Source organism: Myotis brandtii, unplaced genomic scaffold (genome assembly GCF_000412655.1).
Source record: "Myotis brandtii unplaced genomic scaffold, ASM41265v1 scaffold958, whole genome shotgun sequence".
In the NCBI taxonomy this organism is placed as follows: domain Eukaryota; kingdom Metazoa; phylum Chordata; class Mammalia; order Chiroptera; family Vespertilionidae; genus Myotis; species Myotis brandtii.
Window position 1 is genome coordinate 564578 of NW_005371960.1, and position 14883 is coordinate 579460.

At 42.1% G+C, this 14883-nt stretch overlaps 1 protein-coding gene across 1 annotated transcript in view; it reads right to left on the bottom strand.

Moving 5' to 3' along the window:
* The window catches only part of CRIM1 (cysteine rich transmembrane BMP regulator 1 (chordin-like)), a 151280-nt gene extending 147002 nt beyond the window's left edge, over positions 1-4278 (bottom strand). Inside the window, exons 1-2 of the mRNA XM_014533236.1 lie at positions 4238-4278; positions 3192-3409 (exon numbers count right to left, since the gene is read on the bottom strand). Coding sequence (XP_014388722.1) covers positions 3192-3409; positions 4238-4278 — 259 coding nt within the window. The remainder of the gene's footprint in view (positions 1-3191; positions 3410-4237) is intronic.
* Positions 4279-14883: the final 10605 nt, after the last annotated feature.

A 14883-nucleotide genomic window follows, 5' to 3' on the forward strand; every position in this document is an offset into this window, starting at 1 on the left:
CCCTATATCCCCCCCCCCCCTAAAACAGCCACCCCATTTTTCAGTTCCATCCTATCACAAATATCTCAAAAGAGTTTTCCCATTCTGTGACCTGCACTAGCATTCTTCTATGATTTCAGGTTAGGAACCCTAGAATCCTCTTTGTGCATTTTCACCTTTCCCTCAAGTTAGATGACACTATAGGTTTTTCTGTCAAAATGGTGTGTACCCAGCTCCTCTGTGCTGTTTCCCTGATACCCCTAGTCTCATCTCCTGTGGCGCCCCATCTAGACAACTGAAGCTGCTCTCCAACGAGCCTCCTCACTGCAGCCTCTCACCCACTAGCATACCCCTCCAGCCCCAGTCTGCCCAACATCGACTCCCCCACGCTCTGCTTTTCCCTGCTCATAACCTGCAATGCTTTCTGATAGCTCCAATGATCCGGCTTAAGTTCCCTGCACGATGATGAAGTCATTTCATTTCACAATCTGGTCCCAGCCTGCCTCCCATCTTTATTTTCTATTAACTATCAACATAACACCTTGCTGTTTTTGACTAGTTCCCCAAGTGTGTTACATGGAAGTCATGCAAATCTCACTTCTACATTTTATTCTTTTGTCCACATCACACCCCTTCCTGGATTCCATCACCATCCAAATTTCAAGTTGTTCCAAGTGCATCTCCTCCATGATATCTTGGAGACTATTAGTATATAACAGCCATGAGGCTATCTATATAATAAAAGCCTAAGCAACCGTTACAGTGAAACGACCAGAACGACCGGTCGCTATGATGCACACTGACCACCAGGGGGCAGACGCTCAACGCAGGAGCTGCCCCCTGGTGGTCAGTGCGCTCCCACGGGGGAGCTTTGCTCAGCCAAAAGCCGGATTCACAGCTGCAGAGCACAGCAGCGGTGGCGGGAGCCTCTCCGGTCTCCGCAGCAGCACTAAGGAGCAGCAAGCTGAGTGGTAAGGAGCAGCGAGCAGTAAGGAGCAAGGGGTCCCGGACTGCAAGAGGACACAGGCCGGACTGAGGGGATCCCCCCACCCCTCACCCCCAGTGCACGAATTTTGTGCACTGGGCCTCTAGGTAGTATATAATTCCAGATCACAGTTTTGGGCCCTAAGCTCCTACAGCATTCAAAGTGTTCATTGCTATTAATGACTGAAATTATATACAGTACTCTATTTCCACTAATTCTCTTGTGTGCAATGTATACTTGATAAAAGTAGAGCTTTTTCTTCAAAATTGTTTCTCAGAAAAGGGAAACCCCCTACAACTGACTTCTTACAAGAGCTCTAATACTGCAGGGTGCTGTATTTTGAAAAACAAAGTACTATTTGTAGAAGATACATTAACTTTAAGTGACCTCAACCAATCCTATTTCTGTATTATATAGAGGCCATCTGACAGAATCTGTTAACAAGGGGGGAAAGGGAACAGAAATTTAATCAGCTATAGCAATTATTCCTGAGAGAATGATCTTAGAATTGGAAGTGCTGTATCTTGTAAACAGCCTTTTTAGAATCACTTTGAAAATCAATGCAGTTAAATCTCCACATTGTCAAGACCATAAATATACACCTAACTAATTAAAAATGCAACAGTCCTGGTTTTATGTGAAAAGATACTGTGTTTTAGGACAAAATTTCTTGTGGTAACGTGGATTCAAAATCTGTTGTATCTCGACAACTTAAGATGGTAGCGAGGAGGGTGTGCTCAGAGATCGGGTGTCAAAATGACTTGGAAGGTGGACTAAGCCAAGGCATTGACAGTGATGCATTTGAAACATTTGAATAACACACTTTGGTGAAATGTAAGAATGGCAAAAAACAATCATCTAAATTGTTGTAGTATTTTATACCATGTGGTTTTAAATATGTATGAATAACTAACTTAATCATTTAAATAGAAATTTGACCACTGCATCTACATCCTTGAAAGTTACATACTGAAATTGGCAAAATCCTATTTTTGGCAGGAAATGGGGGTGGGGACAGGGGTGAACAAAGAGACAGTAAAAATGAGTTCATTAACTGACTGTGTTGTCTAATGTCATGATGTGACTGAAAAAAGACTTTTACATGGTTAGTCCCAGGCTTCTTAGCGACCCGCTGAGTGGAGCTCAGCTTTCCCATTTCCAAATTCAAGGACTAGAGTAAATGTTATCTAAGACCCACTGTGGTTCTAAGATTTTACACCTATTGTTTTCTACTATATTCTCTTTTAATGATTCAGCAGCACTGGTACGTACAAATAGATGTTATCTACAGACTGTTAGAAATTTCTTGTTCGTTATCACCATTTAACATGACCTGGAAACTTAATGCAATTCAAGACGTCAGTTCTGCTCTACTGCCCTCATGGGTTTGACTTTGGACCTTAAAATCTTGGTATTTCACTTCAGAATGGCATCATTTTAGAGATAAAAGGTATATTTAAGCGTGTCTCGTTTAGTCCTCTTTTTCCCCCTAAAAGAACCTGGAGCAGAGAGAGAGTTCAGGGACCAAGGGAGGCCCAAGCCCAGGCCTCATCCTTTGTTAATTCTGCCACGGCACCAACCTCTTGGCGTGCCACTTGAGACTACTGTAGCTAGGAATCATATTTTCAAGTCCTCAATCTTTCTTCTAAGTAGCATGCATGAATGTACCAAAGTTATGAGCCATATTTGTGCAATTTTCTTGTTATTTTAATATGATTCCTGACTTCATTCTAGAGGTGAAGTACCCAGTGATCCATCCACACCTAGGTAATTTTGCCCCACGGCAAAACCAACCAAAGCCTTCAATCGTCACCTCACAATTCTTCCATCCCAGCTCAAGAGGGAATGCTTTCTTGCCAGATGAGCTGCATTCCTAATTAGCACTCTCCTCGTGGAGCATCTTCCTGTAGTAAATCAAGCGGAATGGACCAGGGGACAACAGATGCTGATCTCAAGCACACCACTCGTGAAAGCTCCATTACGTGAAGGTGACCTACGTAAGCTGGCACCAAGTGCCTTGTTCATACTACCATAGCATGACCGGGCCACGGCTCCCAGGAAACACACACACCCCATCACGTCAGCACCTGGTCAACTTGATGCATCTTGTCTGGGATTATAAAAGCTATCGATCTCTGTGAGCTTGTCTTTGCCTTCCCAGGCTCAAATACTGTCACTGCTCAGGTTCCACGATGCTAAGCTTACGATTGTGAAAATGAGTACTTACCCTGAATCCTCTTTAAGGCTGAAAGACACAGATCCTTCCTCGGAAACTCAAAGGGGTTGTTGCAGTTCCGAACGGTGACACATTCGCATTTCCCATTGATGATATTGCAGCCGGAGACAAGGTTTTCTTTACAGGGTTCAAAACCAAGCAGTTGGTCATCATCCCAGTTCTCATCTGTAAAACAATTAAGAACCACATAATGTTTGCTTGTTAGCTTCCTTCAAAGAAAGGCCTGTTGGAAAGCAAAAAATGTGCGGGAAAGTCAAGATTAACATCTGATTTGGGCACCTCAATTTACGGAAGGCTGTCTGGCTACAATTTTACAAATGAATGAAACCCAACCTCCTGATAACTGAGGAGACTAAAATATAGCCACACATGCACTAGTAGACAAGCGTTTGTGATAAAAACCACTGCTTCTCTTATGTGTTGTTATGATAATTGAGATTCCTTTAAGATTTTAAACACAGCTTCCTGGATTTTCCCACGTTCAATCAAATTACTAGGTGCCATATTAGTCAATAAACAAAAGTATTCCCCAAAAGCCCACAATTTTTTATGCCATCTGGTAGAGACCACCTTCGGGTTTAAAATGGCTCTCAACCTTAGTACAACAAGGCAGGTAATAAACATAAAAAATCAGATACCAGCAAGAGTTAAGAACGGGATACAATGGCAGAGACCCCCTTCAGTGCATTTCAGGAGAGATGCTAACATCCATCACTAATCACAACCAAAGCCAGAAGGACAACAAAACCGAGGACTACAGCCTGCTGAGAGGCTGAGCTACTCCAATTCCACACCCAAGACCAAAGCAGTGTGCTGGTCACGGAATGGAGGAGGCTGGAAGAAGCAGACTATTAAACCCACCTTCCACGGGACCCAGTTCACACAAATGACACAAAAATGATAGACCGTAGACAGACCCAATCCTAAATAATATTCCTCGGAGTTGAAACCTCCTATAGGCAACCAGATTATTTCTCTATGAATCTCTGGGACGTTTTGTGGGTTTTTCCCCCCTTAACGTTATCTTTACTAGATACCTTATCGCACCTTTAACTGGGTACTGGCTGTTAAAGAACATGTTTCTGATACCATATCTGAAGAGAATTTTTTAAAGTGCTTGAATTTAAGATCCCTTAAACCCGTTGCTCAAACAAAGGCAGGTAGAAAGCCATCTTAAGAATGTGTTTTCTCGAAGACGGTGCAAATGAACAGCCATGATTTTTATGGGGCTAATTTTTACTTCTGGTGACATCCCTGATTTATTGTATAAGTCAGGCGAAAGACTTGTTTTCCTACACTGAAATAAATAACTTTCTGGTCAAGGGGTCTTTGGAAGGATACCACTTACAAGGTAAAGAGCTGCAGCATGATTCTTTGAAAAGGGAGGATAGAAAACCTCCTGTGTTTTAATTTCAGGAGATCAAGCTCATAGGTGATCAAAGGCTTAGCTCTTCGTGAAATGATCTGAGAAGCTTAAACAAAGCCACACTTTATCTGTTTTAATATTTGTTTTCCTATGTATCTGATCTTTAGAAATGACATATATATATAACATGCACACACAAAGGTATATTCCTATCATCAAGACAATAGCAAAATTACTAAATTACTCTGAAAGGGAAACCAGAAAAGAATATATTGAAACAATTCAACATGGAAAAGTGGGTGATAATTTAATCTTCAGTTCTAATAAATAACAGAGCAGCACATGTAAATAATTTTTTATCTCTATATTTAATTGTGGACATGCTATTCAGTACCGCCAGCCTCATCCAGGGTAAGTGAAATTTGCCACGAAGGAATTTTTGAGACCATATATTTAAATGTGTAATTCAAATAAAATTCAACACCAGGAACTTAAAAACTTGTAAGAAATTCAAGTAACATTTGAACCACTGAAAAACCATACCTCTCTTCTTTCCCCTAGTCTGAGAAAAACTCTTTATTACTATTTTTCTAAATATGCACAATTAACATATCACCAAACTGAGTGGGTTCTAATGCAGATTTTCCCCCACAATAAACATCCTTCCCCTTCATTGTAACTGAAACTCCCTGAAGACATCTTTCCTGAACTACAATACCCTCAACCCAGACCCCCGGCCACAATTCTCCTGTCACTCCACTACCCCACCATTCCCCACACTGTCTGTCACCACAAACATCTTTCTCAAAAAACCAAACCTGCTCAGTGGTCCAAACTTCTTACTGAATATAATAAGAATAAAAACATAAGGTTCTTCATGATTTGTCTTATACCTACTTCTAGACTCCTCTTTCGCCAGTCGCTCCCATGTCTGCATGCTCTAAGCCCACTGAGATCCTCACTATAAACTATTAATAATGCTTCCATGCCTTTGCTCATGGAGTATCATCCACCTAGAAACCTCCTTCTCTTCGTCCTCTAACAGCTCCTATTCATCCTTCAAGACCCAGTTCCAATTATACCTCTTTGAGAGTCTTGTCAACACTGAGCTGCTCCATCCTCCATGCTTCTGCAAACACACAGACCTTTGTCCCCTTTGGTGATGATTTTTATGTTAAGGCCAAATTTCCCCTCTCGACAGAGTCCTGACAAACAGAGCCCACTCTCATCCAACTGTGAACCCCCTTAACCGCAGGATGTAGTACAGTGTTCAATATCCATCCATCCATCTATCTATCTATCTATCTATCTGGATTTTCATGTCACTGGTATGGTCAATGCTGTTATCTATGCTCTTTCTTTTACCAGAAAATGTTTTATTAAAAAATATGTCTGTATATGCATGTACACGCATACATATAAAACATCACAAGGAAAACTATGTTTCAGTGTAAAGAGTATGTCTGCACAATAAAAGTAGTATTTAAAACGCTGATTAAACAGGCATTCGTGAGGCACGCATTTTGAAGAAATGCTTGGGCACATTTTGGCACTTTTCCCACAAGAAATCATCTATCACCAGGCTGCTTCCCATTGCAGCTCTATGACTCCAACCTCTTATCACCTGACTGGCATCGGCGGCCCTCCCACGGAGTCCGTCTCTGAGCCAATTTGTTTCCACTGCCAGATGCTTTCTCGGCCTCCCCACAGAATGAAAAGGCAACTGCCCTTCATGCTCTCCCTGGCTCCTCACTGCTGTCGGCTTCGCTCTCAGCCGAAGCCTCCTGGCGGTCGTGACAGCTGTCTTGAAGAAGCACGGGGAAGCCTGACGTGGCCACCGCGGCCAGTCAGGAAGCTCTGACTCTGAAGCCAAACATGTCTTATATGTTTTTATTTTCTTTTTTTTTAGAGAAACCTCTCCATTCTATGTCCCCATCCTAATCAATACTTTGTTTTTCTTCTTGGAAAACAGTTCCATTGGCAACCACCGCTTTATAGGATCAAATACAACAGAGGTTCTCAACCTGTGGGTCGCGACCCCTAAGACCATCAGAAAACACATATATAATTACATATTGTTTTTGTGATTAATCACTATGCTTTAATTATGTTCAATTTGTAACAATGAAAATACATCCTGCATATCAGGTATTTACATTACGATTCATAACAGTAGCAACATTACAGTGATGAAGTAGCAACGAAAATAATTTTATGGTTGGGGATCACCACAACATGAGGAACTGTATTAAAGGGTCACGGCATTAGGAAGGTTGAGAACCACTGAAATACAACATGCTTCTGAGACCAATGCTATTATGTTTTCCTATTACTGGGCATTATACTTTAAAACCACTTAACAGCCAACCGGCAGGGATTTAAAGCAACAACGTAGTGAAGGTTTGATCACAGAAATCAACTCTGAGCCCAGTGGTGCTGCTGACGGCACTTGGGAAATTTGACGTTTTAAAATCTCTTTCTCCCCAAGTAAATCATGTATATACAGTGCCCGGACCCAGGTTCTGGTTCTCTGTCAGATTCCTGTTTCTCCTTGGACCTGTGGGGGTGGGGAGGTGGAAGGAGTTCAAAAACAGTAGTGTCTTCCTGGTACCTCATGTAACAAGAATCCTTCCAGCCTGAAAGCTCAAAGCAACTGAGATAACTCTGCAAGTATTTTTTGTGTGTGTGGGTATTTTTTTTCCAGATATTTTTTCCCATTGATTTTTAGAAAGAGGGGAAGAGAGAAGGAAAGACAGAAACATCGATGTGAGAGAAACACATTGACTGGTTGCCTTCTGCACTAGTTCTGACCAGGACCTGAGCTGCAAGTGTATTTTTAAGCGTGTAACTTCCGCAAGATACCATATGAGGATGTTATTTTCTCTAAACAAACAAAAAAAAAAATGAGAGAAACCTAGTAATTTCATGTATGGATTAAAAGCCATGCATGTTCCAAGAGGTTCCAATAGGTGGGTACTACAGTGAAGAGCCAGTGGTATCTGGCTGCTAACCCAGCATCGCCACTTGGGTGTTTACAAAACATCTCAAACTATGATGCTTCTCCCTCGAGACGGGCACCTGGCTCAGGTAGGCCACGGCACAGTGACGCCACATGGACGTGCCATCTCATCCCAGGGAACGTTCATAAGATGTGTCATCAAAGTCTGAAATTTAATGACTTGTACTGCTTCAATCACAGGAATTCTTAAGGGAAATTTATTTTTTTATGCTGTTTATTATCTTGCCATTAGGATTGACTATAAGTGCGTGGCATGGACAAATGCAAGGACTGACTGGCAGAGTTTATACACACGCGCTCTTAAAACAAAAAGCATCTTAGCTTCTATGCGTGCTAAGATGCCAGCCGTTTTACCACCATCGCTTTGGTATCACCTGTGCAAATGCTGACACAGAATAAAAGCAAGGAGCATTTAATATGACTCTGAAATAGCTTTGACCTCATATACTTGGGCTCCTCCAGGTTCTGGGGCCCACACTTTGACAACTGCTGTTCTAGAACAAGAGCATGTCTTACTGGTATACCTGGGCCAATGCAAATAACAAAGGACGCGCTGGCTACCTCTTCTCTGACGTTACCACTGAACCATAAAAACATATATATTTTTTATTATATATTTTTAATATATATTTTAATATATTTTTATTGATGTCAGAGAGGAAGGGAGAGAGAGAGCAACATCAATGATGAGAGGGAACTATTGATCGGCTGCCTCCTGCACGCTCCCTACTGGAGATGGAGCCCAGAATGCTGGGCACATGCCCTGATCGGGTATCGAATTGTAACCCCCTGGTTCATAGTTCAAAGCTCAACCACTGAGCCTCACTGGCCGGGCAAAACATGTTTCTTTAATGTGAAGTAGCTGGTACAGAACTGGTAAATAGGAAGAGAAAGTCAGGATAATGCAGAAGTTGGTGTTGGTTCATAATGTGACTTTTTTTGCAAGTTTTCTCATGATTAAAGGAAAAGTCTAAGCAATAAGTGGCCACCGTTAAGAAAAGCCTGATGAGCTTGTTTAAATTCCTTCCTTTAGTGCAAGAAATGGCTGCTCTGGTGCCTGAACCTTCCACGACATTAAACTGCCCAGGGAGGTTACAAGTTAGAAAAACAAAAAAACAAAACAAAAACCAGAGCCATTTTCCTCCATATTTAAAAATCATGAGGAGAAACTACCCTTGGATTTTACATTTATTTCAGATGAAAGAGGTCTCCATTCAAAGTGAATGACTTCAAGACTCTGTGCCCCGCAGGAAGAGCAGCGTGAGCTCGGGAGTGGGTAAGGCTGTAAAGGATGAGCTGCCCAGGCTCAGGGTGCAAGTGCCACGTGTGGCCTACTTGTGTCACTGTTTCTATTTGAGTTCTTCTTTCTATTTACCCTCTGTGTACACAGTTCCTTCCATAAGTTCTGAGCAACCTGCCCCAATCCTATTTTTCTCAGCAATATTTACCCTCTGTGTACACAGTTCCATAGGTTCTGAGCAACCTGCCCCAATCCTATTTTTCTCAGCAGCCCTCCTATCTTTAGCGGAGTGAATGACTCTGCAGAACGTGCTTTTTGTTTTAGAAGTGCACCTGTGGTGTCGAAGCAAAAACACCTGTTCTTTCAAAAGGCCTACTCCGTTCTAACCTGGACTCGGTCTTTCTGCCCACAAAGTCTGTTCCAACATTTATTCCTTCCATATTTGACACAGGAGGCTTTAAAAGTCTTAGTGGCGGTAGAGAAGAGCTTCAATCCTGAGTAGGAAAGGGCGTGTTGAAGAAGAGGGTGTGAAGGAAGAGGCATCTTGGAGCAGGCACGAAAACACATCCGACCCCAGTTCCAGGGGACAGACCCCTCTGTGCCCAGGTGCGCCAGGGAACAGCCGTGGCAACCTGGCCTGACTCCTCCTAGATGCCACCTCTCTGCCCTTCAAAATACCTTTCCACCTGCTTGCTGGTGTCTGAACTGCCCCTAACGGAGCAAAACGCATTGGGTATGACTGCACTTGCTGGACCAAGTGCTGTGTGTTCATCTGAAATAGGACGTCCTGAAGGCAGAAGGCCTTTGTATACTCCGAGCCTTCCCTTTTTTAACCTTGTATCTGCGTAGGTTAATGGAATTTACTCCAAACCAAGGTATAGCCACGCCCCATTATGTGGCAATCCACTCACCAGAAACATGCGATAGCAGATATTAAAAGGCAAGAAGCAACTTCACAGTACACACTCAGAAGCTCACAGTAATGGAATTCTGTTGGCCGGGGAAAGGCTTCTGGGAACATATATCAAATTAATTCTCCAGCTGTGCACATATCCCCATGCCTAGAGTAAGATGCAAATAGCTAATACTGGCATCTCTTTCCAGGCCAGCCTAGAAACTCCAGTGTAATGTAAAATCGTGGCTCCTAACTCCCCCAATTCCTGGCGGGCTGTTATCAGGCATTCGGTTCTGCTCAAGGAGGAATCGGATGCAGTGAGCTTCCTTTCTCTCTGCTCCAAGCTTGAGGCGGATGTTCCAAAAGCAGTGCTTCCTTCTCCCTCTCCGCTTTCCTTGTGCTGTAATCAGTGTAACGCAGGAAGGCGGTTATCAAAAATGATGCATGTTACAAGAATTTGTCTTACGGACATTTCCACAAAGTGAAACTATGTTGGGCATATGCAACCATACACCAGAATGGTCAAAGCCAGAGTCTAAAACAATGGAAACACTAAACTACGCACACAAATACTGTTTGAAGATTAACTCTTAAACCGACACGAACCTCTAAATTATAACATGATCCTTGATTCATTTTATGTCCAAGTGGGGAACTCTTTAAAAAACAGTACTGATCCAATACACTAAATCAGTTTACTGTCAATATTAATGATAAGCAAATGTTCCATTGCTGTAATTTTTGTCAGATACCTTAGCAATACACTTCACGAAGGAGGACCAGCGATGAACTATAGGCTGCAGATTCATCCATTCATCCTTCCTTTCAATCATTCATTCCTCAAGCAGGTATCTAACTCTCGGTTGTACACCCAGAACTGAGTACGGTGCTAAGGATTTAACCCTCCAAGTACAATTTTCCATCATTCTAACCAAAACCGTATCAAGTATGTGAATAAAATGCTTCTAAGAATCCTGAAACAGAGGAAATGGTTAAGAAAGGGATGGATACTTTCCTATTTGATAGCAGACGCTAGTGGGGAACAGAGAGGAGCTTAAGACAAGGCAAGCAGTGTCTCCAAAAGCAAGGAATTCATGGGACATGAGGAGAGGAGAGACTGGCACTACAGAACCCCAACTCTCTGACCTCACAAGTCTACCTACAATAGGAACTATCCATCAACCTTAAGTAGAAAACCAGACAGAAGTGGGGCAGGCCATGGGGAGGGCCCCGGCCCAGGAGACCACAACCTTAGCTCTGCCATTAGTTCACGGAGCAACCTTGAACAAGGCATTTGGCTCTCTAGGCTCCCATTTTTTCGTGACTAAAACAGAGGTGGAATGATTAATTCATGAGGTCCCTTTAGACTTTACCCTCATGTTTCCTCGATTATTGCATCTTCGTTGAAATTGTACAATGCTAACAATTTACTGGGAACGGTGTGATAGAATCACCTGCTTATGGCATTTGATTGACAGGTATTAGATTGCTCATGTAAATTTTTCCCACACTACAATTATTTTGACTGTACCCTATGGTTCCATTTCCTCTGCTTTGAGAATAGATCCCAACATTTTTAAAGGAAAGACTCAGGCCTCTTCCCCTGCCCAGTGTTTATGTAGTGCTGCACTGGCTGCCTACTCAGGCACACACCATCATTAAGAAACAGTCTTCCCGGAGCCTGAATATCCCTTAAGACATGTAAACTCCTTGTCTAACCAGCTTGTAAGAATATTGGTTTTCAGTTATCAAATGTACTGCTGATTAAAAATTAACATATCTTGCCCTGGCTAGTGTGGCTCAGTTGGTTGAGTGTCGTTCCACGCACCAAAAGGTCGCAGGTTCAATTCCTAGTCATGGCACGTGCCCAGGTTGTGCGCTCGATTCCCAGTAGGGGGCGTGCAGGAGGCAGCCGATTGATGTTTTTTCTCTCTTTTCCTCTCCCTTCCTCCCTAAAATCATTAAAAACATAATTTAAAAAATTAATATATCTTAATTGAGGGAAAAATTATCATGGAGAAGTTCCTAATTGTTTCATATTTCCTCTCTTCACCTAGATATTCTAAAGCCATCCCTGAATCAAGCCAGGTAATTAGTCGTCCCTTATGTGCCTTGTTCATAGTGTTTTATTCTCCTACAGAGGTGTGCTAGTGTAAATAAAACTCAGGGATGGGTGTTATTAAGACCAGCCCTATCAAACTTCTCAAGGATAGGAAGCTGGGAAGCAACAGTCTACAACAGTCTATAAAATCCAACATCTGGCCATCCAAGTCTTTGGCATGGAATACAAAGCCTGTTTACATCTGATCCCAACCCACTTGATCAACCTCATCTCTTCCACTCCTCCCCCTTACTCCAGTAATACTTAATGACTACATGCTCCCGAATTGCCGGGACTCCATGGCTCTACACAAGCTGTCCTCCTTCTTCTAGAAAGCTCCTTCTCTTGCCTTGCTTTGAAAAGCCCTCCTCAGTCTTTAATACTTTCTCCAGTTTCATTCACCTCTAGGGATTAAATTAATTTCTATCTCCTCTGAAGGGCTTCTACTGTCTATTAAAATTAGCTCACTCATGGCAGCATAATGAAATGGCTCCTCTAATCTCTGCCACCAGAAAGTGGCTTCATTGACGCTGAAGGTCGAGTTTGACTCTTCTGTTTGTCATCGTGCTGTCATAGGGCTTAGCAAACAGTAGCTTGGCAAAATAAATGCGAGAGGACAAGGGGACTTGACTTTATTCAAGGCAATCGGGATCTTTAAGCGCCAAACTTTTTCTGGAAAGCGAGTTTGGTCATAAGGAAAAACAAGTCCATTATTCAGAAATACAGAAGCATCTTTGGCTCTCGGTCTTCCTACTTGTGGAATATTAATACTAACTCACGTTTTCTTTTTACCTCAACACTGTATATTAACCAACACTTCCATATGTCAATCAGTATTTATGACATGTCCAATAAGCGAATAAATCTAATATTCCTCAACCATGTCAGATAAATAAATAACTTAATAAACTCTATTTTCTCCCTTTCTACACTTCCGCCTATCATGACCATCATTAATGTGACACAAGTTAATGCCTCTTGCCAGAAAGGGACTTGTGGGTATAAATAATGCACAGTACCATTGTATAAATATGAATGTGTGCTCTAACCTAAAATCAGCTAGCCAAATGGCCAGGAGCAAAACAGAAGACTAGATATGAGAATGACTTTTTTTTTTTCCTAGATTGCACTCATCCCAAAGTGTGAACCACTACAGCGAAAAGCATAAACGTGACCAGAATTTCAAACAAGAACAACAAAAATGAACATGGTCCTCTGAAAATAAGCATTTGGAAGGATATAAATTTTTCATTCTACTAGCTGAACAGTTAGCACAGATAACAAAGCACATTCCACCCCCCACGACGAATCTTCTGGTAACAGTTCACAGTTAGCGAGCCACAGTATACATGCCAGAAATTACTAGTACACTAGATGCTCTCCATAGCCCCACGTTTGGCTGAGGAGAGAAGCTAAGCAACGCAGGTCTGAATCCCACGGAGATCATCATCAAGCATAGGATGGGGAACTGAACAAACAGGAAAGTGGGGTCGTCAAAGGGTCGGGCAAAAGTTCAGGTTCACGCGAGTCCAGAGGACATGAGCATCAGGGAGGAGGAGGAAGGAACACTGCAATTCTCCCATTTCAATGTGTGAAGCCCATGGCATTGCAAGTGGAAATGGTCTAGACATCCCGCTGCTGACGGTCATTACCACAGGGGCAGGAGGAGGCCTCTCTATGACACCTTCTGAGCCAAGAAAAATGGAGTTGCAAGAGCACCTTTGGAAGTATCAGAAGAACAGAAAATCCAACAATATAAATATCATCTCAACTATTCTATCATCCAGGAAACAAGGGTTTCTTTGTTAAGGTGACAATGTCTTCATATACAGTGCAGCAATACTCCTGAGGCCCAAATAGTGATTTTTAAAACATATACTCCTCTGTAAGTAGCACTAACGAACCCTTTCAGGATGATAGCAGTTGTTTTGTAAGGAATGTTTTTACAAATCAGCCTGACCACGACTGTGAACTTGACCTTAATGATTTATCTGAATGCTTTGCAGTATACCAGGTGTAAGATAAGAAGCGAAAAAAGTAATCAAGTTTAAATGGCAACGATTATATTCCTAGCTGATCCTTACCACTAACTCCAGTACTGCTCTACAAAGAAGTATCACCCTTAACTACCATGCTGAAAAACCCAAACCTCCAAATTCTTCCATGAAGTATGTGTATCTCTGTTTCATCTTATGTATTCTTACACATTCCCTGCATGTCCTGCTATCTGTTCCCAGCAACAAAGCACAATTTGCCAGCAACAGTCAATGAACACTTTTGCGTGTGTGTGCACACAATTCACAATTTCCTACCGTTTCTCAGTCTCATCATAAGTGAAAGTTTGATGTATATGTTGTCTTTTTTTTTTCTCCCTAAAACACCATTAAAATTCACATTGTTCCTATATGTTTATGTATGAAGTAGTGTTATAAATTAGAAACGAAAATTACAGAGACAACTGTGGTCTATTAAGGGCCTGTGTGATACATTCATTTAAAGCAGTGGTTCTGAACCTTCTGGCCCTTTAAATACAGTTCCTCATGTTGTGACCCAACTATAAAATTATTTTCGTTGCTACTTCATCACTGTAATGTTGCTACTGTTACGAATCGTAATGCAAATATCTGATATGCAGGATGGTCTTAGGCGACCCCTGTGAAAGGGTCGTTCGACCCCCCAAAGGGGTCGCGACCCACAGGTTGAGAACCACTGATTTAAAGGCATCAAGCCCTTGACATTCATCCTAGAACCCTCCACCTAGACGCAAATGTAAAACTGGGGACAATGACAAGCACGACTCTTGCCTCAGGGTATGTCAAGAAATGAATATTAATATCTTGGGAGGACTTGATTTACACAGCAAGGGTGTAATCCGTAAGATTCGTGTGAAACCGATCGTATAAAGTAAATATAACTAGACCATAGAGACACTGTACGCAGTCTTAAGAACATGTTTGAAAAATGCATTTGCACTTTTCTCACACAACTGGAGCTTCCTCTGTGTAGTAATAGAACCTCTACACCTAAGACACTCAGCTCGCAGTCACTGAGCACTCAGTTGT